This window comes from Oncorhynchus mykiss, chromosome 9, assembly GCF_057628025.1.
Source record: "Oncorhynchus mykiss isolate SJ-2025 chromosome 9, ASM5762802v1, whole genome shotgun sequence".
Taxonomy (NCBI): domain Eukaryota; kingdom Metazoa; phylum Chordata; class Actinopteri; order Salmoniformes; family Salmonidae; genus Oncorhynchus; species Oncorhynchus mykiss.
The window spans coordinates 29,013,652-29,039,647 of NC_143030.1; the positions used below are offsets into that span (position 1 = coordinate 29,013,652).

Consider the following 25,996-nt stretch of genomic DNA (forward strand, 5'->3'; position numbering starts at 1 on the left):
ACCCTGCTGCAGACCTTACTCCAGATGTACATCGTCTATGGAAGAGTTCACCGTTTGGAGGCCACTGTAAGACGAGACACTTCATCTTCCTCTAAGTCAAGTAACTCTTACCTGTGTCCTTGTGTCCCTTGCGCAGGTCTTGGTCAGATGGAATACTGCACCTCCAGGATTGTTAGAGCCAAGGAAATGTAGATGATTATCATCACTACCAGCGGAACATTCACCACTCTGGGAGCCAGATGTTCTTCATAGTGTGTGTGCTCATTATAAGGGAATATGGGATTTCAGCCCGTTTACAGTCTGTGTGTAGGTTAGGAAGCAATGCGGCACCTTTATGGCCTCTTCCACTCGTCCACGTATCTTGGAAGGCAGGCAGGCTCCTTGTTATGTTGTGATGATATTGGTGTATGTGTATAAATGGATACCTGTGTGTGTCACACACAAACTCACTTTTAAAAAGTGTGATGAGCAAATGCTGGAATAACACCATTCATATCTGGCCTCACTATTATCTATAATGCCGCAGCTAGAATACTTATGCAAGATGAACCAAGAGACACTTTGTTAAGTGTTATGTCGAGGTTAAAGTAGAAGTATTAACACTTTTCAGTCTGAAAAACAACAACACCTGCAATATATTTAACTGATTGAGACCAACAGACCACGCAACAAGAGGTAGAAGAAGTATATAACCAAGTGTATTCCCCTCTGTTAATGTACACATATTTAGAGTAATCTCACTGGAACACTTTACAATAACATTTAGAAAGAACAGGAAGATACTGGGAGGAGGATGGTTCTTTTTGCAATGGATTGAAAGAGAAACCGGACAAACCGAATGAGGAAAAAGGATGGGTGGGATGGAGCCATTCTCCAGACATGGCGGCCATTTTGATTCTAGCAGTTACAGAGAGATATAAAACAATAGAAAATAGAAAAGAGAGGATGGATGAGACCATGTGCGGTCTTCAGTTAAATGGTTACCTACAATCTGCCATTGTGAGAAAAGGGGATGAGGTATGGAGAGATGAAGGGATGAACGTGGGACAAGAATGGATTGAGATGGCAGTAGGAGGGATGGAGGAGAGGTTTAATGTTTGTAACCCAAATCACATTTGCTTAATTACCAAAAAATAACATATACATTTTAAATTTCCCAGAATTGATTATCTTTGTCGTATTTTTTTCTCCGAACAGGAATGGTAATAGGGAAAACACATTTTCTTAGTAATGGGATGAGAGATTCAAATATTTAGACATTTCACAAACTTTTTTTAAAGGTTTTTCTTTTCTTTTCATGGTACAGTTTTCTTTTTTTAATAGAGTTGAGAAAATTGGAATACTAGAGTTCTTGTTGTACATCAGCAAGTGAACTTGCTGTTCGCCTTGTTCTGTGTTTTTTTCCATTTAACGTTTTTCACTGGGCTTGCCCTCATTGGCTGTCATCAGTCTTGACCAATGAGAGGCAAGAACGCAGATCCAAGGTAGCGTACGCTTTCCCCCCAACACTAAGGGGCGACAGTGGGACTCCAGCAAATGAATTCACAATTTCCATCAAATGTCTCTCATTTTTCAGGGAAAGAAACTAAAAAACAAAAACAGCAAACAAAAAAACACCGTCCCACTCTGCCTTTTAATCTCCACCTTAGTGGGACTGCGTTTCCCACTGTCGTTGAATGTTGGTCATAGTGTGCATGATTAAGGGGATTGGTGGGGGATATCGGTCTCACGTCAAGTATCAATTGTCCATCATCTTCGTTATCTATCACCGAGTCCACTGATGCACGCGCATTAGGGTGCATTTCTCCTCTTATGACACACTCTCAGTTAGGTCCATAGCGGGTTTTTTTCTCTGAACGTCTATACATATATATATTTATATAGAACAAAGTCAGGTTGTCTGCTGGAGGTTGGTTTCTGGTTTGTGTGTGATAGGACTGTAACGACGTGAGCCACATCCTCTGCGGTAGTGGGCTCAGTAGGGGGAAATGCTGTGTGGAGCCCCCAAGAAAAACACATTACGGATATCTGCTGGAGAACTGAAAGACGACCCAGGGTTTTGGCCTCAGTAGTTGTTTTGGCGGCTAAAACGTAATACGTAGCATCCGCTGGTTGCTTCAAGGTGTTGTCCTCACACGGGGTTTGCTAGTTATCATCGTCATTTTTTTGTGTTTTCTCCACAGAAAGTTTCTTCGGAAATGACTACTACATGCTTGAAACATAGCAGAATAATGTTGCATCAGCTCCTCAGGACCATAGACAGGGACAGAAAAAGATGCTCACGAGTGAGAGAAGGAGGAAGAGAAAGAGGGAGAGACTTCACGAGAGACAAGTGAGGTGATGTTTGAATACTTAGATGAGGGAAGGAGGCAGATTTGACACCTAGTTTCTGTATGTTTGGCAGTATTTTGGTATTACTGTACTTGGCTAGCAGTGGGGTTTGAACTTCCAATACAAACCCATCTAGTAGATAGAATCAATACATTTATGATTTAATATGTTAGCTTTTTAGCTAATTAAACCAGACACTTAACCTCAAACACTGATGGTGGTTCTTCCTTCCCTGTGTCTCTCTATAGTCAATCACCATGCTTAACTCTGATTGTAGGCTATATACAATACAATACCCTTTAAATGGTGCTGGATTACCTAGCTTCGTTGTAGCATGAGCTCTGGGTATGGCTGTTGGCACAAAATGATATTATATTGAGCGAGGTTTGGCGGCCATTGTAGTCAAGACTTTGTCTGTTTGTGTTCTCAAAGAAAATGTTATGAGGCTAAGTGAGAAAGAATATTACTGTATTGAAGAAAAATACCAAGAATATTTTGAATAGTTGTGTAAAAAATAGGACTATGTGTCGATCTGATTAAGACGTTTAAAACGTTTCTGTGCCAATCCCATCCTTTCTCCCTTTGCTTTAGGCTCTAAATGGGTTGAGGAGGAAAGCGAGGAGGTCATTTTGGCGGCAATGTAACCTATATACTAAAATAATTGAAACTCTGCCCACAAAGATTTTGCTAATTACTTTACAGTTGTCACTTCATATACTGCCTTACCTTTCTCCTTCCTCTACCTCCATCTCTCCCCTCTCCTCTCTCCCCCTCCCTTCCTCTCTCTCTGTGTGTCTCCTTTCGTCCTCTGTCTCTGGCTAGGCCGGTCTCAGACGTAGTACTCCTTGTCTTTGTTCTTCTTGTTCTTGGTGGTTGTCTTGGCTGTGCCCGGCTGTTTCTCCTTCACCAGGGTGCCGTTGCTCTGCGTGGCCGAGTTACTGATGTAGTTTCGGCTCTGGTCTACCTGGTAGGAGCCCTCGTCCCGGTTACGGTACTTATACATGGCGTAGAGCAGGATGAGGATGCAGAGGGCAGCGGCCGCCACGATGCCTACCACCATGCCCGTGGTGCTGCTGGACTCCCTGATTACCTCCACTGCGCCGGGAGGCCCTCCTCTCTCTGGGGAGGTGGGGTCTGGGGTGGGCACATGGGGGAAATTGGGAGGGTAGGTTACACCTGGGACATGGCGGTGGCGGTCAGGGTCTGAGGAGGGGTTGGAGGGCGGCAGCAGCACCTGGTCCCGGGTGTTCATCTTGCCAGCGGGGTTTTTGCTGCTGCTGCCGCCGGGCTTGTTGAGCCTGGGGCCTAGCTGGTTGGGGTTGGCTGTGGGGGTGGAGGACAGAGGGGGGCGGTGGGAGTTGGGGGGCCGGTGGGAGAAGTGACGGTCGTGGGGGTTATGGATGCCACTCTCGTTGGGGGGAGGGGGGAGGACCGTCCTGTCGGTGACGAGGGGGGAGTTTTTGTAATAGTCCTCGTCGTCCGACTCGGTCATCTCACCCGAGCCGTAGGCGGACACCTCGATGGGTCCCGCCTCTTCGCAGTCCTCCTGGTCCAGTGGGCAGGGGGGGCGACCGTTGGGCAGGGGGAGGGACTCTTTGGTCGTTTCGAGGAAGGGTAGGAGGGGCCGGTAGGTGGGGGGCGGGGGGATTACAGGGTAGCGGGTGACGATGGATGGGGGGTCTAGGGAGTCCACCGTTATTATGGGCAACACTAATTCACCTCCTAGGACAAGAAAGAGACAACGGAGGGAAAAGAGTGTTAGTGAAAAACAGAGCGCCCTCTCCAGACCAAAAAAGAAAAACAACAAAAGTTCAAATGAAAACAGCAACACCATTATTAGAACAGCACTAAAACCTGACATGAGGTCAGTTCTAAAGTTGAGTTAGTCTCTAGTCTTCTATTTAAAGAGTTAAGCTGACTAAACAGATGTACAATACATAGTATAAAGATAACAATACATTTTCTGACTCTCCTTACATCTCCCTTGCTCTAGACTGAACATGACTATACTTATATGTTACTGTTGTCCATGGACAACATGTTCAAAAGACTAAACAACAGATCAACATCTACTAGATACAAGCTATCCTTTGCTGTCTGCCTGTCTATGCTGTTCTATTTCTACGCTAACTCTCAGTTTTCTTTGGGTTAAATAAGATAGCAAACCACGGAGTTCAGGTCACTTACATCAACAAATTGGCCGCATGATTTTTGCATGAAAAAAAAAATTACAAAAGAAAGCTGTGTAAGATTGTTCTTGAATAGTGATTAACAACTCCCCCCCCCCCGACACTCCCCCCCCCCCCCCCCCCCCCAATTTTTTTTCTTGTTGTGTGTGTGTGAAAAATCTAATAATTCTCTAAATAATTCATTGTGTTTTTCAGTTTTCATAAAGAATGGCTCAAATCCTATTCCGCCTTGGGGCATGGTGGGTTCCATGGCTCAGTTCTAATTAGCTGTAATCTGTATTCAAACCCCGAAGACCAGCTGGGGGAAACTGATGCCCCTAGTTTCTCCCCCGAAACACAGTCTACAGATGTGGTTCTAACACCCACCCCCCTCCCAGTAGATATGCTAAAACAAGGAACATTAAAATTCCTATTCCCTTCTACCAATTATCACCCGACACAGTTAACAATTTCTTAGATCTTTATGCCTTAGCCCCATTTGTCTATGCCTTTATATTCAGTGTTGGAGGGAATTGGATCATTTTGTGAATTACTTTTTTTTTGTCCTTTGTAATATAATCACACCCACAGTTAATAAAACATTTGGGGTGTTTACAAGTCAGTACATTGCTTTAAAGATAGGACAAAATCATTCAGACAAACATAGGAGTACCAATTGGAGACGTTAAACATAATGGGAAAATGTTAGCAGTACATAGCACAATATCAATGGCAAGTTTACATTCCCTCTTCAAAAAACAATTTGCTACCCTCTGCCGCATCCCATAATCTTGTTAAGGTCACAATCACAGAAACAATTTGCAAAAATGTTAGGGGCAGTTTGAAAGATTATGACATTTCTCTTTATGGACAATGATAAGGTTAGTCACAGAAATGTCCATAACATGAATCATACATATTCTTAACCCTGGCCCTTTTCTTGTGTTGATGAGGTAAATTTGTGTATCTAAAACGGAATAGGGGTCGGATAAAGCAAGTGAGTGTGGAGTGGAGAATCTAGAAATGTGTATTGAGGGTATTTTGGGGTTGTATTTGTCATTCCTAGGCCAACATATCCCACAAGTGCTCAAGCCCCCTCCAAGCCCTCAAGACCCATTTTTCCTGACAACCCCACAATAAGTAGGGCAAGGGACTTTCATAAGGGTTATAATGCAACTTTTACACAAAAACCTTTCAAAAGATCATCAACAATAATACACAGAGCAACAACAAGGTCTTTAGAGGGAGTAAAAACATGAATGCTGAGAAAGAGAAAGTTAGTCAGTATTCAACCTTAATAGAACCTCATAGGATCAAGCCCATTCCCAACTCATACAACTCCTACTGCACAGTCAAAATGGCCATGTTACCGTGGCAACATTACGGTGCCTACTTATGTGAGGATCTTTGTGTCTGAGGGTTGAGATTCACCTTGAAGAGTGTTGGCACACTTGAGGAACAAAGAAAGGTAAACAGAGAAAATGAATAAACCGCTAGCCCAAAATAAGATAGAACTACAGAATATTAGATGACTTGTCATACATATTCTGTAAATTCGTACGATTCTGAGCATTGTTTTCTACTTTCCCGTCTTCCTGTACTCTAGACATATTTAGCTTCTATTCTGACTTGCTGGATAAGATAGACTTGCATCTATCTTTACCTCGCCACCTGTCTGTACGACTGAAATGGTGCCAGTGGAATACCTCGCTGTCCTCCTGCCTCTCTGTATGCAGTCTGCGCCTCGCTGTCCTCCTGCCTCTCTGTATGCAGTCTTCCCCTCGCTGTCCTCCTGCCTCTCTGTATGCAGTCTGCCCCTCGCTGTCCTCCTGCCTCTCTGTATGCATTCTGCCCCTCGCTGTCCTCCTGCATCTCTGTATGCAGTCTGCCCCTCGCTGTCCTCCTGCCTCTCTGTATGCAGTCTGCCCCTCGCTGTCCTCCTGCCTCTCTGTATGCAGTCTGCCCCCCGCTGTCCTCCTGCCTCTCTGTATGCAGTCTGCCCCTCGCTGTCCTCCTGCCTCTCTGTATGCAGTCTGCCCCTCGCTGTCCTCCTGCCTCTCTGTATGCAGTCTGCCCCTCGCTGTCCTCCTGCCTCTCTGTATGCAGTCTGCCCCTCGCTGTCCTCCTGCCTCTCTGTATGCAGTCTGCCCCTCGCTGTCAACCTGCCTCTCTGTATGCAGTCTTCCCCCGCTGTCCTCCTGCCTCTCTGTATGCAGTCTGCCCCTTGCTGTCCTCCTGCCTCTCTGTATGCAGTCCGCCCTCGCTGTCCTCCTGCCTCTCTGTATGCAGTCTGCCCCTCGCTGTCCTCCTGCCTCTCTGTATGCAGTCTGCCCCTTGCTGTCCTACTGCCTCTCTGTATGCAGTCTGACCCTCGCTGTCCTCCTGCCTCTCTGTATGCAGTCTGCCCCTCGCTGTCCTCCTGCCTCTGTAAACAGTCTGCCCCTCGCTGTCCTCCTGCCTCTCTGTATGCAGTCTGCCCCTCGCTGTCCTCCTGCCTCTCTGTATACATTCTGCCCCTCGCTGTCCTCCTGCCTCTCTGTATGCATTCTGCCCCTCGCTGTCCTCCTGCATCCCTGTATGCAGTCTGCCCCTCGCTGTCCTCCTGCCTCTCTGTATGCAGTCTGCCCCTCGCTGTCCTCCTGCCTCTCTGTATGCTGTCTGCCCTTCGCTGTCCTTCTGCATCCCTGTATGCATTCTGCCCCTCGCTGTCCTCCTGCCTCTCTGTATGCATTCTGCCCCTCGCTGTCCTCCTGCCTCTATGTATGCAGTCTGCCCTCGCTGTGCTCCGCTACTGCGTGGCTCAGTCACAGGTGTCTGACACTGAGGGAGTGTTGTAAGAAAACCAAGAGCCGTTATGAAGCCGTCCAGTATCTGGTGGCCAGGGCTCAATGTGTGCCCTGTCGACAGGATGACACGAGGGTGATACGAGGGTGAGCTGAGGTGAATGTTTGGTGTTCTCGCCACAATGTGGTTACATCGCTGGGGAAAAAAATGCCACTCTGTCTGAGTAATTGCTGAAGACTCTGTGTGAACCTGCTTCTAAGTAGTCATGATCATTAGGTGAATCCAAGACTTTGTTAAAAAAGTGGATTTGTTTATTACCGTTTGCATTGTTCTCAAATGTGTTGCATTCCTTTGGTTCTAATCATCATGAATTAGAAGGTGAAAGTGCAAACCATAACAACACTCTCTTCTGGCCACGTAATTCAGCTTTGTGCCATAAGCTTTGTCCTTGGTGCCGTACTTGGATAGGAAAAGTTACTGCTGACCACAAGGCCAAGGTTGGAGTAGCTGACGGTTTGTCAACCCTCAAACACAGACCCACACAGGCATCTACACGCATGGCTACACTCGTCTCGCTCGTCTCTTCACTGAGTGTGTCTTTGTCTCGACACAGTCCTATCAACACCTCTGGTATACCTCCCCTTCCCATGACTGTGCCCGTAAACTGCATATGCAGCTTCTGATTGGTCAGATGGCACCCACAGGTTGGCCACCATAGCCACACCATTGGCTGTATGATGAATCAGCTGGTGTGAACGGACATGTTCAAACAGGTTTCAAACGCTCCGGTCATCATCACACTGAGAACTGCCAAGAACCCATAGAGAACCCATTGAGGTGCCCTTCGTTTGGAAGACTGAAAATCCACTTGACTCGCTACATTGTAAAATGATTTGACCTGTCGAGGGAATGAGCTTTTCCCATAGTTAGGTCAGCCCGCCGTGGCGTCACTCGTCTTTACAGCTCACCGTCTCCATAGCGCTAGAGGAGGACTCACCTTGTTCAAACCAGAACTCAAAGTGGGTGTGTTTTTTCCCCTCAGCGCTAAAGACGGATACCGACGCATCAACGATGGATGCCAAACAAACACGGGCACTAAGTTGTTCTGCCGATCACGTTGGCTCGTCCTGAGCCACGTGAAATATTCATGGTCGAACGACTGTTCAGAGTTGATATGCTGCATGAAGAATGAGCTTTGATTACGCTGCGAAGAGACTAGAGCTCACAATGGACACGGATGTTCTAGCCTAAATCATTCTCCATCTCCACAACGGTCAACTATACAGGATAATAATCCACTTAACAAAGACTACATTCTTGATTTAGTCCAAGGAAAACTCCACCCAAAAACTATATTTGGGTATTTGTTGAATTAGCCCATTGTTGACATAGTCCCAAAATGTTTTGAATGTCAGGAATCAAGTTTTCAAGATGTGTAACTTTTCAAGATGTGTAACATCATATGGGCCAAATTTCGGCATTTTGAAAGTTGCATATCTTGAAAACCTACTGTAGTGTGCGTTCAACAGTGAAAAGCATTCCACAGTTCATCATTGAATATACAGTCTACGCGTGCCGTCCTATGATGAGGGTGGGCAATTTATTCCGACGTTGATTGACGAAGGTACGTTCACCACGTATGGTTGATTATAACGGATTGCTTTCCAGAGTGCTTTTCTACACAACACTTTGAGATGGGTTGCATGAACTCTCACTCGTGTTGGCTAGTTCGGCAGCCTACTGTTTCTACCTCACAAGAGCGCTGTTTGATCACGGGCTGAGTCAACGCATGAAATATCAACCTATCCTCTTTTCCTCTCATAATTTTTTCTCATCTTTGCCTTCATTTTTCTCTCACTCTATTCTATTCCCTCTCAATCACTGTCAGTGTTGTCATTTCTCTCTAAGATATATACTGTCAGTGTTCTCATCTCTCTAACAAATTTACTGTCAGTGTTTTCTCATCTCTCTCTAACATATTTACTGTCAGTGTTTTCTCATCTCTCTCTAACATATTTACTGTCAGTGTTTTCTCATCTCTCTCTAACATATTTACTGTCAGTGTTTTCTCATCTCTCTCTAACATATATACTGTCAGTGTTTTCTCATATCTCTCTAACATATTTACTGTCAGTGTTTTCTCATCTCTCTCTAACATATTTACTGTCAGTGTTTTCTCATCTCTCTCTAACATATATACTGTCAGTGTTTTCTCATATCTCTCTAACATATTTACTGTCAGTGTTTTCTCATATCTCTCTAACATATTTACTGTCAGTGTTTTCTCATCTCTAACATATTTACTGTCAGTGTTTTATCATCACTCTCTAACATATTTACTGTCAGTGTTTTCTCATCACTCTCTAACATATTTACTCTCAGTGTTTTCTCATCTCTCTCTGACAAATTTACTGTCAGTGTGTTCTCATCTCTCTGTAACATATTTACTGTCAGTGTTCTCATCTCTCTAACAAATTAACTGTCAGTGTTTTATCATCACTCTCTAACATATTTACTGTCAGTGTTTTCTCATCTCTCTAACATATTTACTGTCAGTGTTTTCTCATCTCTAACATATTTACTGTCAGTGTTTTCTCATCTCTAACATATTTACTGTCAGTGTTTTCTCATCTCTAACATATTTACTGTCAGTGTTTTCTCATCTCTCTAACATATTTACTGTCAGTTTTTTCTCATCCCTCTCTAACATATTAACTGTCAGTGTTTTCTCATCTCTCTCTAACATATTTACTGTCAGTGTTTTATCATCTCTCTCTCTAACATATTTACTGTCAGTGTTTTCACATCTCTCTCTAACATATTAACTGTCAGTGTTTTCTAATCTCTCTCTAACATATTTACTGTCAGTGTTTTCTCATCTCTCTCTAACATATTTACTGTCAGTGTTTTATCATCTCTCTCTAACATATTTACTGTCAGTGTTTTCTCATCTCTCTCTAACATATTTACTGTCAGTGTTTTCTAATCTCTCTCTAACATATTTACTGTCAGTGTTTTCTAATCTCTCTCTAACATATTTACTGTCAGTGTTTTATCATCTCTCTCTAACATATTTACTGTCAGTGTTTTATCATCCCTCTCTAACATATTTAATGTGTGTGTTTTCTCATCCCTCTCTAACATATATACTGTCAGTGTTTTCTCATCCCTCTCTAACATATTTAATGTGTGTGTTTTCTCATCCCTCTCTACCATATATACTGTCAGTGTTTTCTCATCCCTCTCTACCATATATACTGTCAGTGTTTTCTCATCCCTCTCTAACATATTTACTGTCAGTGTTTTCTCATCCCTCTCTAACATATTTAATGTGTGTGTTTTCTCATCCCTCTCTAACATATTTACTGTCAGTGTTTTCTTATCTCTCTCTAACATATTTACTGTCAGTGTTTTCTCATCTCTCTCTCTAACATATTTACTGTCAATGTTTTATCATCTCTCTCTACCATATTTACTGTCAGTTTTTTCTCATCCCTTTCTAACATATTTACTGTCAGTGTTTTCTCATCTCTCTCTCTAACATATTTACTGTCAGTGTTTTATCATCTCTCTCTAACATATTAACTGTCAGTGTTTTCTCATCTCTCTCTCTAACATATTTACTGTCAGTGTTTTATCATCTCTCTCTAACATATTAACTGTCAGTGTTTTCTCATCTCTCTCTCTAACATATTTACTGTCAGTGTTTTCTCATCTCTCTCTCTAACATATTTACTGTCATTGTTTTATCATCTCTCTCTAACATATTTATTGTCAGTGTTTCCTCATCTCTCTCTCTAACATATTTACTGTCAGTGTTTTATCATCTCTCTCTAACATATTTACTGTCAGCGTTTTCTAATTTCTCTCTAACATATTTAATTTAAAAGAATTCTCATCTCCCTACAAAAAACTGTCAGTGTTTTCTCATCTCTCTCTAACATAGTTACTGTCAGTGTTTTATCATTTCTCTCTAACATATTTACTGTCAGTGTTCTCATCTCTAACATATTTACTGTCAGTGTTTTCTCATCTCTCTCTAACATATTTACTGTCAGTGTTTTCTCATCTCTCTCTAACATATTTACTGTCAGTGTTTTCTCATCTCTCCGTACAATATGCTGTCAGTGTTTTCTCATCTCTCCGTACAATATGCTGTCAGTGTTTTCTCATCTCTCTCTAACATATTTACTGTCAGTGTTTTCTCATCTCTCTCTCTAACATATTTACAGTCATTATTTTACCATCTCTCTCTAACATATTTACTGTCAGTGTTTTCTCATCTCTCTCTCTAACATATTTACAGTCAGTATTTTACCATCTCTCTCTAACATATTTACTGTCAGTGTTTTCTCATCTCTCTCTCTAACATATTTACAGTCAGTATTTTACCATCTCTCTCTAACATATTTACTGTCAGTGTTTTATCATCTCTCACTAATATATTTAATGTCAGTGTTTTCTCATCTCTCCCTGCAATATACTGTCAGTGTTTTCTCTTCTCTCTCTAACATATTTACTGTCAGTGTTTTCTCATCTCTCTCTAACATATTTACTGTCAGTGTTTTCTCATCTCTCTCTCTAACATATTTACTGTCAGTGTTTTCCCATTTCTCTCTAACATATTTACTGTCAGTGTTTTCTCTTCTCTCTCTAACATATTTACTGTCAGTGTTTTCTCATCTCTCTCTAACATATTTACTGTCATTGTTTTCTCATCTCTCTCTAACATATTTACTGTCAGTGTTTTCCCATTTCTCTCTAACATATTTACTGTCAGTGTTTTCCCATTTCTCTCTAACATATTTACTGTCAGTATTTTATCATCTCTCTCTAACATATTTACTGTCAGTATTTTATCATCTCTCTCTAACATATTTACTGTCAGTGTTTTCTCTTCTCTCTCTAACATATTTACTGTCAGTGTTTTCTCATCTCTCTCTAACATATTTACTGTCATTGTTTTCTCATCTCTCTCTAACATATTTACTGTCAGTATTTTCTCATCTCTCTCTAACATATTTACTGTCAGTGTTTTCTCATCTCTCTCTAACATATTTACTGTCAGTATTTTCTCATCTCTCTCTAACATATTTACTGTCAGTGTTTTCTCATCTCTCTCTAACATATTTACTGTCAGTATTTTCTCATCTCTCTCTAACATATTTACTGTCAGTATTTTATCATCTCTCTCTAACATATTTACTGTCAGTATTTTCTCATCTCTCTCTAACATATTTACTGTCAGTATTTTCTCATCTCTCTCTAACATATTTACTGTCAGTATTTTCTCATCTCTCTCTAACATATTTACTGTCAGTGTTTTCTCATCTCTCTCTAACATATTTACTGTCAGTGTTTTCTCATCTCTCACTAACATATTTACTGTCAGTGTTTTCTCATCTCTCTCTAACATATTTACTGTCAGTGTTTTCTCATCTCTCTCTACCATATATACTGTCAGTGTTTTCTCATCTCTCTCTAACATATTTACTGTCAGTGTTTTCTCATCTCTCTCTAACATATTAACTGTCAGTGTTTTCTCATCTCTCTCTAACATATTTACTGTCAGTGTTTTCTCATATCTCTCTAACATATTTACTGTCAGTGTTTTCTCCTCTCTCTAACATATTTACTGTCAGTGTTCTCATCTCTCTCTAACATATTTACTGTCAGTGTTTTCTCCTCTCTCTAATATATTTACTGTCAGTGTTTCATCATCTCTCTCTACCATATATACTGTCAGAGTTTTCTCATCTCTCTCTAACATATTTACTGTCAGTGTTTTCTCATTTCTCACTAACTTATTTAATTTCAGTTTTTTCTCATCTCTGCCTACAATATACTGTCAGTGTTTTCTCATTTCTCTCTAACATATTTAATTTAAAAAAATTCTCATCTCCCTACAATATACTGTCAGTGTTTTCTTATCTCTCTCTAACATATTTACTGTCATTGTTTTATCATTTCTCTCTAACATATTTACTGTTATTGTTTTCTCATTTCTCTCTAACTTATTTAATTTCAGTTTTTTTCTCATCTCTGCCTAAAATATACTGTCCGTTTTTTCTCATCTCTCTCTAACATATTTACTGTCAGTGTTTTCTCATCTCTCTCTCTAACATATTTACTGTCAGTGTTTTCTCATCTCTCTCTCTAACATATTTACTGTCAGTGTTTTCTCATCTCTCTCTAACATATTTACTGTCAGTGTTTTCTCATCTCTCTCTCTAACATATTTACAGTCAGTATTTTACCATCTCTCTCTAACATATTTACTGTCAGTGTTTTCTCATCTCTCTCTAACATATTTTCTGGCAGTATTTTACCATCTCTCTCTAACATATTTACTGTCAGTGTTTTCTCATCTCTCTCTAACATATTTACTGTCAGTGTTTTCTCATCTCTCTCTAACATATTTACTGTCAGTGTTTTCTCATCTCTCTCTAACATATTTACTGTCAGTGTTTTCTCATCTCTCTCTAACATATTTACAGTCAGTATTTTACGATCTCTCTCTAACATATTTACTGTCAGTGTTTTCTCATCTCTCTCTCTAACATATTTACAGTCAGTATTTTACCATCTCTCTCTAACATATTTACTGTCAGTGTTTTCTCATCTCTCTCTAATATATTTACTGTCAGTGTTTTCTCATCTCTCCCTACAATATACTGTCAGTGTTTTCTCATCTCTCTAACATATTTACTGTGAGCGTTTTCTCATCTCTCTCTAACATATTTACTGTCAGTGTTTTATCATTTCTCTCTAACATATTTACTGTCAGTGTTTTCTCCTCTCTCTAACATATTTACTGTCAGTGTTTTCTCCTCTCTCTAACATATTTACTGTCAGTGTTCTCATCTCTCTAACATATTTACTGTCAGTGTTTTCTCATCATCACAAGCATTTCGCTACACTCACAAGCATTTCGCTACACTCGCATTAACATCTGCTAACCATGTGTATGTGACAAATAAAATTTGATTTGATTTGATTTGATCTCTCTCTAACATATTTACTGTCAGTGTTTTCTCCTCTCTCTAACATATTTACTGTCAGTGTTTTCTCCTCTCTCTAACACATTTACTGTCAGTGTTTCATCATCTCTCTCTACCATATATACTGTCAGTGTTTTCTCATCTCTCTCTCTAACATATTTAATGTCAGTGTTTTCTCATTTCTCTCTAACATATTTACTGTCAGCGTTTTCTCATCTCTCTCTAACATATTTACTGTCAGTGTTTTCTCCTCTCTCTAACATATTTACTGTCAGTGTTTTATCATCTCTCTCTACCATATATACTGACAGTGTTTTCTCATCTCTCTCTCTAACATATTTACTGTCAGTGTTTTCTCATCTCTCCCTACAATATACTGTCAGTGTTTTCTCCTCTCTCTCTAACATATTTACTGTCAGTGTTTTCTCCTCTCTCTAACATATATACTGACAGTGTTTTCTCATCTCTCCCTACAATATACTGTCAGTGTTTTCTCCTCTCTCTCTAACATATTTACTGTCAGTGTTTTCTCCTCTCTCTAACATATATACTGTCAGTGTTTTCTCATCTCTCCCTACAATATACTGTCAGTGTTTTCTCATCTCTCTAACATATTTACTGTCATTGTTTTCTAATTTCTCTCTAACTTATTTAATTTATGTTTTTTCTCATCTCTGCCTACAATATACTGTCAGCGTTTTCTCATCTCTCTCTAACATATTTACTGTCAGTGTTTTCTCCTCTCTCTCTAACATATTTACTGTCAGTGTTTTCTCCTCTCTCTAACATATTTACTGTCAGTGTTTTCTCCTCTCTCTAACATATATACTTACAGTGTTTTCTCATCTCTCTCTCTAACATATTTACTGTCAGTGTTTTCTCATCTCTCCCTACAATATACTGTCAGTGTTTTCTCATCTCTCTAACATATTTACTGTCAGTGTTTTCTCATCTCTCTCTAACATATTTACTGTCATTGTTTTCTCATTTCTCTCTAACTTATTTAATTTCAGTTTTTTCTCATCTCTCTAACATATTTACTGTCAGCGTTTTCTCATCTCTCTCTAACATATTTACTGTCAGTGTTTTCTCATCTCTCTCTAACATATTTATTGTCAGTGTTTTCTCATCTCTCTCTAAAATATTTACTGTCAGTGTTTTCTCATCTCTCTCTAACATATTTACTGTCAGTGTTTTCTCCTCTCTCTAACATATTTACTGTCAGTGTTTTCTCCTCTCTCTAACATATTTACTGTCAGTGTTTTCTCCTCTCTCTAACATATTTACTGTCAGTGTTTTCTCCTCTCTCTAACATATTTACTGTCAGTGTTTTCTCATCTCTCTCTCTAACATATTTACTGTCAGTGTTTTCTCATTTCTCTCTAACATATTTACTGTCAGCGTTTTCTCATCTCTCTCTAACATATTTACTGTCAGTGTTTTCTCATTTCTCACTAACTTATTTAATTTCAGTTTTTTCTCATCTCTCTCTCTAACATATTTACTGTCAGTGTTTTCTCATCTCTCTAACATATTTACTGTCAGTGTTTTCTCATCTCTCTCTAACATATTTACTGTCAATGTTTTATCATCTCTCTCTAACATATTAACTGTCAGTGTTTTCTCATCTCTCTCTCTAACATATTTACAGTCAGTATTTTACCATCTCTCTCTAACATATTTACTGTCAGTGTTTTCTCATCTCTCTCTAACATATTTACAGTCAGTATTTTACCATGTCTCTCTAACATATTTACAGTCAGTATTTTACCATCTCTCTCTAACATATTTACTGTCAGTGTTTTACCATCTCTCTCTAACATATTTACTGTCAGTGTTTTCTCATCTCTCTCTAACATATTTACTGTCAGTGTTCTCATCTCTCTCTAACATATTTACTGTCAGTGTTTTCTCCTCTCTCTAATATATTTACTGTCAGTGTTTCATCATCTCTCTCTACCATATATACTGTCAGTGTTTTCTCATCTCTCTCTCTAACATATTTACTGTCAGCGTTTTCTAATTTCTCTCTAACATATTTAATTTAAAAGAATTCTCATCTCCCTACAAAAAACGGTCAGTGTTTTCTCATCTCTCTCTAACATATTTACTGTCAGTGTTTTCTCATCTCTCTCTCTAACATATTTACTGTCAGTGTTTTCTCCTCTCTCTAACATATTTACTGTCAGTGTTTTCTCATCTCTCCCTACAATATGCTGTCAGTGTTTTCTCATCTCTCCGTACAATATGCTGTCAGTGTTTTCTCATCTCTCTCTAACATATTTACTGTCAGCGTTTTCTCAACTCTCTCTAACATATTTACTGTCAGTGTTTTCTCATCTCTCTCTAACATATTTACTGTCAGCGTTTTCTCAACTCTCTCTAACATATTTACTGTCAGTGTTTTCTCATCTCTCTCTAACATATTTACTGTCAGTGTTTTCTCATCTCTCTCTCTAACATATTTACAGTCAGGATTTTACCATCTCTCTCTAACATATTTACTGTCAGTGTTTTATCATCTCTCTCTCTAACATATTTAATTTAAAAAAATTCTCATCTCCCTACAATATACTGTCAGTGTTTTCTTATCTCTCTCTAACATATTTACTGTCAGTGTTTTATCATTTCTCTCTAACATATTTACTGTTATTGTTTTCTCATTTCTCTCTAACTTATTTAATTTCAGTTTTTTTCTCATCTCTGCCTAAAATATACTGTCCGTTTTTTCTCATCTCTCTCACTAACATATTTACAGTCAGTATTTTACCATCTCTCTCTAACATATTTACTGTCAGTGTTTTCTCATCTCTCTCTAACATATTTACTGGCAGTATTTTACCATCTCTCTCTAACATATTTACTGTCAGTGTTTTCTCATCTCTCTCTAACATATTTACTGTCAGTGTTTTCTCATCTCTCTCTACCATATATACTGTCAGTGTTTTCTCATCTCTCTAACATATTTACTGTCAGTGTTTTCTCATCTCTCTCTAACATATTTATTGTCAGTGTTTTCTCATCTCTCTCTAACATATTTGCTGTCAGTGTTTTCTTATCTCTCTCTAACATATTTACTGTCGGTGTTTTCTCATCTCTCTCTAACATATTTGCTGTCAGTGTTTTCTCATCTCTCTCTAAAATATTCAATTTAAAAAAATTCTCATCTCCCTACAATTTTCTGTCAGTGTTTTCTCATCTCTTTCTAACATATTTACTGTCAGTGTTTTCTCATCTCTCTCTAACATATTTACTGTCAGTGTTTTCTCATCTCTCTCTCTAACATATTTACTGTCAGTGTTTTATCATCTCTCTCTCTAACATATTTAGTGTCAGTGTTTTCTCATCTCTCTCTAACATATTTACTGTCAGTGTTTTCTCATCTCTCTCACTAACATATTTACAGTCAGTATTTTACCATCTCTCTCTAACATATTTACTGTCAGTGTTTTCTCATCTCTCTCTAACATATTTACTGTTATTGTTTTCTCATTTCTCTCTAACTTATTTAATTTCAGTTTTTTTCTCATCTCTGCCTAAAATATACTGTCCGTTTTTTCTCATCTCTCTCTAACATATTTACTGTCAGTGTTTTCTCATCTCTCTCTCTAACATATTTACTGTCAGTGTTTTCTCATCTCTCTCTCTAACATATTTACTGTCAGTGTTTTCTCATCTCTCTCTAACATATTTACTGTCAGTGTTTTCTCATCTCTCTCACTAACATATTTACAGTCAGTATTTTACCATCTCTCTCTAACATATTTACTGTCAGTGTTTTCTCATCTCTCTCTAACATATTTACTGGCAGTATTTTACCATCTCTCTCTAACATATTTACTGTCAGTGTTTTCTCATCTCTCTCTAACATATTTACTGTCAGTGTTTTCTCCTCTCTCTAACATATTTACTGTCAGTGTTTTCTCATCTCTCTCTAACATATATACTGTCAGTGTTTTCTCATCTCTCTCTACCATATATACTGTCAGTGTTTTCTCATCTCTCTCTAACATATTTACTGTCATTGTTTTCTCATTTCTCTCTAACTTATTTAATTTCAGTTTTTTCTCATCTCTGCCTACAATATACTGTCAGCGTTTTCTCATCTCTCTCTAACATATTTACTGTCAGTGTTTTCTAATCTCTCTAAAACATATTTATTGTCAGTGTTTTCTCATCTCTCTCTAACATATTTGCTGTCAGTGTTTTCTTATCTCTCTCTAACATATTTACTGTCGGTGTTTTCTCATCTCTCTCTAACATATTTGCTGTCAGTGTTTTCTCATCTCTCTCTAAAATATTCAATTTAAAAAAATTCTCATCTCCCTACAATTTTCTGTCAGTGTTTTCTCATCTCTTTCTAACATATTTACTGTCAGTGTTTTCTCATCTCTCTCTAACATATTTACTGTCAGTGTTTTCTCATCTCTCTCTCTAACATATTTACTGTCAGTGTTTTCTCATCTCTCTCTAACATATTTGCTGTCAGTGTTTTCTCATCTCTCTCTAACATATTTACTGTCAGTGTTTTCTCATCTCTCTCGAACATATTTACTGTCAGTGTTTTCTCATCTCTCTCTAACATATATACTGTCAGTGTTTTCTCATCTCTCTCTAACATATATACTGTCAGTTTTTTCTCATCTCTCCCTACAATATACTGTCAGTGTTTTCTCATCTCTTTCTAACATATTTACTGTCAGTGTTTTCTCATCTCTCTCTAACATATTTACTGTCAGTGTTTTCTCATCTCTCTCACTAACATATTTACAGTCAGTATTTTACCATCTCTCTCTAACATATTTACTGTCAGTGTTTTCTCATCTCTCTCTAACATATTTACTGGCAGTATTTTACCATCTCTCTCTAACATATTTACTGTCAGTGTTTTCTCATCTCTCTCTAACATATTTACTGTCAGTGTTTTCTCCTCTCTCTAACATATTTACTGTCAGTGTTTTCTCATCTCTCTCTAACATATATACTGTCAGTGTTTTCTCATCTCTCTCTACCATATATACTGTCAGTGTTTTCTCATCTCTCTCTAACATATTTACTGTCATTGTTTTCTCATTTCTCTCTAACTTATTTAATTTCAGTTTTTTCTCATCTCTGCCTACAATATACTGTCAGCGTTTTCTCATCTCTCTCTAACATATTTACTGTCAGTGTTTTCTCATCTCTCTCTAACATATTTATTGTCAGTGTTTTCTCATCTCTCTCTAACATATTTGCTGTCAGTGTTTTCTTATCTCTCTCTAACATATTTACTGTCGGTGTTTTGTCATCTCTCTCTAACATATTTGCTGTCAGTGTTTTCTCATCTCTCTCTAAAATATTCAATTTAAAAAAATTCTCATCTCCCTACAATTTTCTGTCAGTGTTTTCTCATCTCTTTCTAACATATTTACTGTCAGTGTTTTCTCATCTCTCTCTAACATATTTACTGTCAGTGTTTTCTCATCTCTCTCTCTAACATATTTACTGTCAGTGTTTTATCATCTCTCTCTCTAACATATTTAGTGTCAGTGTTTTCTCATCTCTCTCTAACATATTTACTGTCAGTGTTTTCTCATCTCTCTCTAACATATTTGCTGTCAGTGTTTTCTCATCTCTCTCTAACATATTTACTGTCAGTGTTTTCTCATCTCTCTCGAACATATTTACTGTCAGTGTTTTCTCATCTCTCTCTAACATATATACTGTCAGTGTTTTCTCATCTCTCTCTAACATATATACTGTCAGTTTTTTCTCATCTCTCCCTACAATATACTGTCAGTGTTTTCTCATCTCTTTCTAACATATTTACTGTCAGTGTTTTCTCATCTCTCTCTCTAACATATTTAGTGTCAGTGTTTTCTCATCTCACTCTAACATATTTACTGTCAGTGTTTTCTCATCTCTCTCTAACATATTTACTGTACGTGTTTTCTCATCTCTCTAACATATTTACTGTCATTGTTTTCTCATTTCTCTCTAACTTATTTAATTTCAGTTTTTTCTCATCTCTGCCTACAATATACTGTCAGCGTTTTTCATCTCTCTCTAACATATTTACTGTCAGTGTTTTCTCATCTCTCCCTACAATATACTGTCAGTGTTTTCTCATCTCTCTCTAACATATTTACTGTCAGTGTTTTCTCATCTCTCTCTAACATATTTACTGTCAGTGTTTTCTCATCTCTCTCTAACATATATACTGTCAGTGTTTTCTCATCTCTCTCTACCATATATACTGTCAGTGTTTTCTCATCTCTCTCTAACATATATACTGTCAGTGTTTTCTCATCTCTCTCTAACATATATACTGTCAGTTTTTTCTCATCTCTCCCTACAATATACTGTCAGTGTTTTCTCATCTCTCTAACATATTTAGTGTCAGTGTTTTCTCATCTCTCTCTAACATATTTACTGTCAGTGTTTTCTCATCTCTCTCTAACATATTTGCTGTCAGTGTTTTCTCATCTCTCTCTAACATATTTACTGTCAGTGTTTTCTCATCTCTCTCTCTAACATATTTAAAGTCAGTCTTTTATCATCTCTCTCTAACATATTTACTGTCAGTGTTTTCTCATCTCTCTCTAACATATTTACTGTCAGTGTTTTCTCATCTCTCTCTACCATATTTACTGTCAGTGTTTTCTCATCTCTCTCTACCATATTTACTGTCAGTGTTTTCTCATCTCTCTCTAACATATTTACTGTCAGTGTTTTCTCATCTCTCTCTAACATATTTACTGTCTGTGTTTTCTCATCTCTCTCTACCATATTTACTGTCAGTGTTTTCTCATCTCTCTCTAACATATTTACTGTCAGTGTTTTCTCATCTCTCTCTAACATATATACTGTCAGTGTTTTCTCATCTCTCTCGAACATATTTACTGTCAGTGTTTTCTCATCTCTCTCTACCATATATACTGTCAGTGTTTTCTCATCTCTCTCTAACATGTTTATTGTCAGTGTTTTCTCATCTCTCCCTACAATATACTGTCAGTGTTTTCTCATCTCTCTAACATATTTACTGTCAGTGTTTTCTCATCTCTCTCTCTAACATATTTACAGTCAGTATTTTACCATCTCTCTCTAACATATTTACTGTCAGTGTTTTCTCATCTCTCTCTAATATATTTACTGTCAGTGTTTTCTCATCTCTCCCTACAATATACTGTCAGTGTTTTCTCATCTCTCTAACATATTTACTGTGAGCGTTTTCTCATCTCTCTCTAACATATTTACTGTCAGTGTTTTATCATTTCTCTCTAACATATTTACTGTCAGTGTTTTCTCCTCTCTCTAACATATTTACTGTCAGTGTTTTCTCATCATCACAAGCATTTCGCTACACTCACAAGCATTTCGCTACAATCGCATTAACATCTGCTAACCATGTGTATGTGACAAACAAAATTTGATTTGATTTGATCTCTCTCTAACATATTTACTGTCAGTGTTTTCTCCTCTCTCTAACATATTTACTGTCAGTGTTTTCTCATTTCTCTCTAACATATTTACTGTCAGCGTTTTCTCATCTCTCTCTAACATATTTACTGTCAGTGTTTTCTCATTTCTCACTAACTTATTTAATTTAAGTTTTTTCTCATCTCTGCCTACAATATACTGTCAGTGTTTTCTCATCTCTCTAACATATTTACTGTCAGCGTTTTCTCATCTCTCTCTAACATATTTACTGTCAGCGTTTTCTCATCTCTCCGTACAATATGCTGTCAGTGTTTTCTCATCTCTCTCTAACATATTTACTGTCAGTGTTTTCTACTCTCTCTAACATATTTACTGTCAGTGTTTTCTCATCTCTCTCTAACATATTTACTGTCAGTGTTTTCTCATCTCTCTCTAACATATTTACTGTCAGTGTTTTCTCATCTCTCTCTAGCATATTTACTGTCGGTGTTTTCTCATCGCTCTCTAACATATTTACTGTCGGTGTTTTCTCATCTCTCTCTAACATATTTACTGTCAGTGTTTTCTAATCTCTCTCTACCATATTTACTGTCAGTGTTTTCTCATTTCTCGCTAACATATTTACTGTCGGTGTTTTCTCATCTCTCTCTAACATATTTACTGTCAGTGTTTTCTCATCTCTCTCTAACATATTTACTGTCAGTGTTTTCTCATCTCTCTCTAACATATTTACAGTCAGTGTTTTCTCATCTCTCTCTAACATATTTGATTTAAAAAAATTATCATCTCTCCCTACAATATACTCTCAGTGTTTTCTCATCTCTCTAACAAATTTACTGTCAGTGTTTTCTCATCTCTCTCTAACAAATTTACTGTCAGTGTTTCCTCATCTCTCTAACAAATTTACTGTCAGTGTTTTGTCATCTCTCTCTAACAAATTTACTGTCAGTGTTTTCTCATCTCTCTAACATATTTACTGTCAGTGTTTTCTCATCTCTCTCTCTAACATATTTACAGTCAGTATTTTATCATCTCTCTCTAACATATTTACTGTCAGTGTTTTATCATCTCTCTCTCTAACATATTTACTGTCAGTGTTTTCTCATCTCTCTCTAACATATTTACTGTCAGTGTTTTCTCATCTCTCTCTAACATATTTACTGTCAGTGTTTTCTCATCTCTCTCTAACATATTTACTGTCAGTGTTTTCTCATTTCTCTCTAACATATTTACTGTCAGTGTTTTCTCATCTCTCTCTAACATATTTACTGTCAGTGTTTTCTCATCTCTCTATAACATATTTACTGTCGGTGTTTTCTCATCTCTCTCTAACATATTTACTGTCAGTGTTTTCTAATCTCTCTCTACCATATTTACTCTGTGTTTTATTATCTCTCTCTAACTAATTTAATGTCAGTTTTTTCTCATCACTGCCTACAATATACTGTCAGTGTTTTCTCATCTCTCTCTAACATATTTACTGTCAGTGTTTTCTCATCTCTCTCTAATATATTTACTGTCAGTGTTTTCTCATCTCTCCCTACAATATACTGTCAGTGTTTTCTCCTCTCTCTAACATATTTACTGTGAGCATTTTCTCATCTCTCTCTAACATATTTACTGTCAGTGTTTTATCATTTCTCTCTAACATATTTACTGTCAGTGTTCTCATCTCTCTCTAACATATTTACTGTCAGTTTTTTATCCTCTCTCTAACATATTTACTGTCAGTGTTTCATCATCTCTCTCTACCATTTATACTGTCAGTGTTTTCTCATCTCTCTCTCTAACATATTTACTGTCAGTGTTTTCTCATCTCTCTCTAATATATTTACTGTCAGTGTTTTCTCATCTCTCCCTACAATATACTGTCAGTGTTTTCTCATCTCTCTAACATATTTACTGTGAGCGTTTTCTCATCTCTCTCTAACATATTTACTGTCAGTGTTTTATCATTTCTCTCTAACATATTTACTGTCAGTGTTTTCTCCTCTCTCTAACATATTTACTGTCAGTGTTTTCTCATCATCACAAGCATTTCGCTACACTCACAAGCATTTCGCTACACTCGCATTAACATCTGCTAACCATGTGTATGTGACAAATACAATTTGATTTGATTTGATCTCTCTCTAACATATTTACTGTCAGTGTTTTCTCCTCTCTCTAACATATTTACTGTCAGTGTTTCATCATCTCTCTCTACCATATATACTGTCAGTGTTTTCTCATCTCTCTCTCTAACATATTTACTGTCAGTGTTTTCTCATTTCTCTCTAACATATTTACTGTCAGCGTTTTCTCATCTCTCTCTAACATATTTACTGTCAGTGTTTTCTCATTTCTCACTAACTTATTTAATTTCAGTTTTTTCTCATCTCTGTCTACAATATGCTGTCAGTGTTTTCTCATCTCTCTAACATATTTATACTGTCAGCGTTTTCTCATCTCTCTCTAACATATTTACTGCCAGTGTTTTCTCATTTCTCACTAACTTATTTAATTTCAGTTTTTTCTCATCTCTGTCTACAATATGCTGTCAGTGTTTTCTCATCTCTCTAACATATTTATACTGTCAGTGTTTTATCATCTCTCTACCATATATACTGACAGTGTTTTCTCATCTCTCTCTCTAACATATTTACTGTCAGTGTTTTCTCATCTCTCCCTACAATATACTGTCAGTGTTTTCTCCTCTCTCTCTAACATATTTACTGTCAGTGTTTTATCATTTCTCTCTAACATATTTACTGTCAGTGTTTTATCATTTCTCTCTAACATATTTATTGTCAGTGTTTTCTCATCTCTCCCTACAATATACTGTCAGTGTTTTCTCATCTCTCTCTAACATATTTACTGTCATTGTTTTCTCATTTCTCTCTAACTTATTTAATTTCAGTTTTTTCTCATCTCTGCCTACAATATACTGTCAGCGTTTTCTCATCTCTCTCTAACATATTTACTGTCAGTGTTTTCTCATCTCTCTCTAACATATTTACTGTCAGTGTTTTCTCCTCTCTCTAACATATTTACTGTCAGTGTTTTCTCATCTCTCTCTAACATATTTACTGTCATTGTTTTCTCATTTCTCTCTAACTTATTTAATTTCAGTTTTTTCTCATCTCTGCCTACAATATACTGTCAGCGTTTTCTCATCTCTCTCTAACATATTTACTGTCAGCGTTTTCTCATCTCTCTCTAACATATTTACTGTCAGTGTTTTCTCATCTCTCTCTAACATATTTACTGTCAGTGTTTTCTCCTCTCTCTAACATATTTACTGTCAGCGTTTTCTCATCTCTCTCTAACATATTTACTGTCAGTGTTTTCTCATCTCTCTCTAACATATTTACTGTCAGTGTTTTCTCATCTCTCTCTAACATATTTACTGTCAGTGTTTTATCATCTCTCTCTACCATATATACTGACAGTGTTTTCTCATCTCTCTCTCTAACATATTTACTGTCAGTGTTTTCTCATCTCTCTCTAACATATTTACTGTCAGTGTTTTCTCATCTCTCTCTAACATATTTACTGTCAGTGTTTTCTCATCTCTCTCTAACATATTTACTGTCAGTGTTTTGTCATCTCTCTCTAGCATGTTTACTGTCGGTGTTTTCTCATCTCTCTCTAACATATTTACTGTCAGTGTTTTCTAATCTCTCTCTACCATATTTACTCTGTGTTTTATTATCTCTCTCTAACTTATTTAATGTCAGTTTTTTCTCATCACTGCCTACAATATACTGTCAGTGTTTTCTCATCTCTCTCTAACATATTTACTGTCAGTGTTTTCTCATCTCTCTCTAATATATTTACTGTCGGTGTTTTCTCATCTCTCCCTACAATATACTGTCAGTGTTTTCTCCTCTCTCTAACATATTTACTGTGAGCGTTTTCTCATCTCTCTCTAACATATTTACTGTCAGTGTTTTATCATTTCTCTCTAACATATTTACTGTCAGTGTTTTCTCCTCTCTCTAACATATTTACTGTCAGTGTTCTCATCTCTCTCTAACATATATACTGTCAGTGTTTTCTCATCTCTCTAACATATTTACTGTCAGTGTTCTCATCTCTCTCTAACATATTTACTGTCAGTTTTTTATCCCCTCTCTAACATATTTACTGTCAGTGTTTCATCATCTCTCTCTACCATTTATACTGTCAGTGTTTTCTCATCTCTCTCTCTAACATATTTACTGTCAGTGTTTTCTCATCTCTCTCTAATATATTTACTGTCAGTGTTTTCTCATCTCTCCCTACAATATACTGTCAGTGTTTTCTCATCTC

General features: G+C 37.6%; 1 protein-coding gene across 13 annotated transcripts in view; it reads right to left on the reverse strand.

Annotated features, from left to right (window-relative positions):
• Positions 1-676: 676 nt before the first annotated feature.
• The window catches only part of nrxn2b (neurexin 2b), a 1,005,166-nt gene continuing 979,846 nt past the window's right edge, over positions 677-25,996 (reverse strand). For 10 of the 13 annotated variants that reach the window (XM_090183934.1, XM_036987703.2, XM_036987702.2 and 7 more), the window contains one exon: positions 677-4,053. In XM_090183934.1, the coding sequence (XP_090040060.1) occupies positions 3,161-4,053 (893 nt within the window). In that variant the 3' untranslated portion in view covers positions 677-3,160. The remainder of the gene's footprint in view (positions 4,054-25,996) is intronic. The other 3 variants (XM_090183938.1, XM_090183939.1, XM_090183937.1) reach the window with 1 other exon arrangement.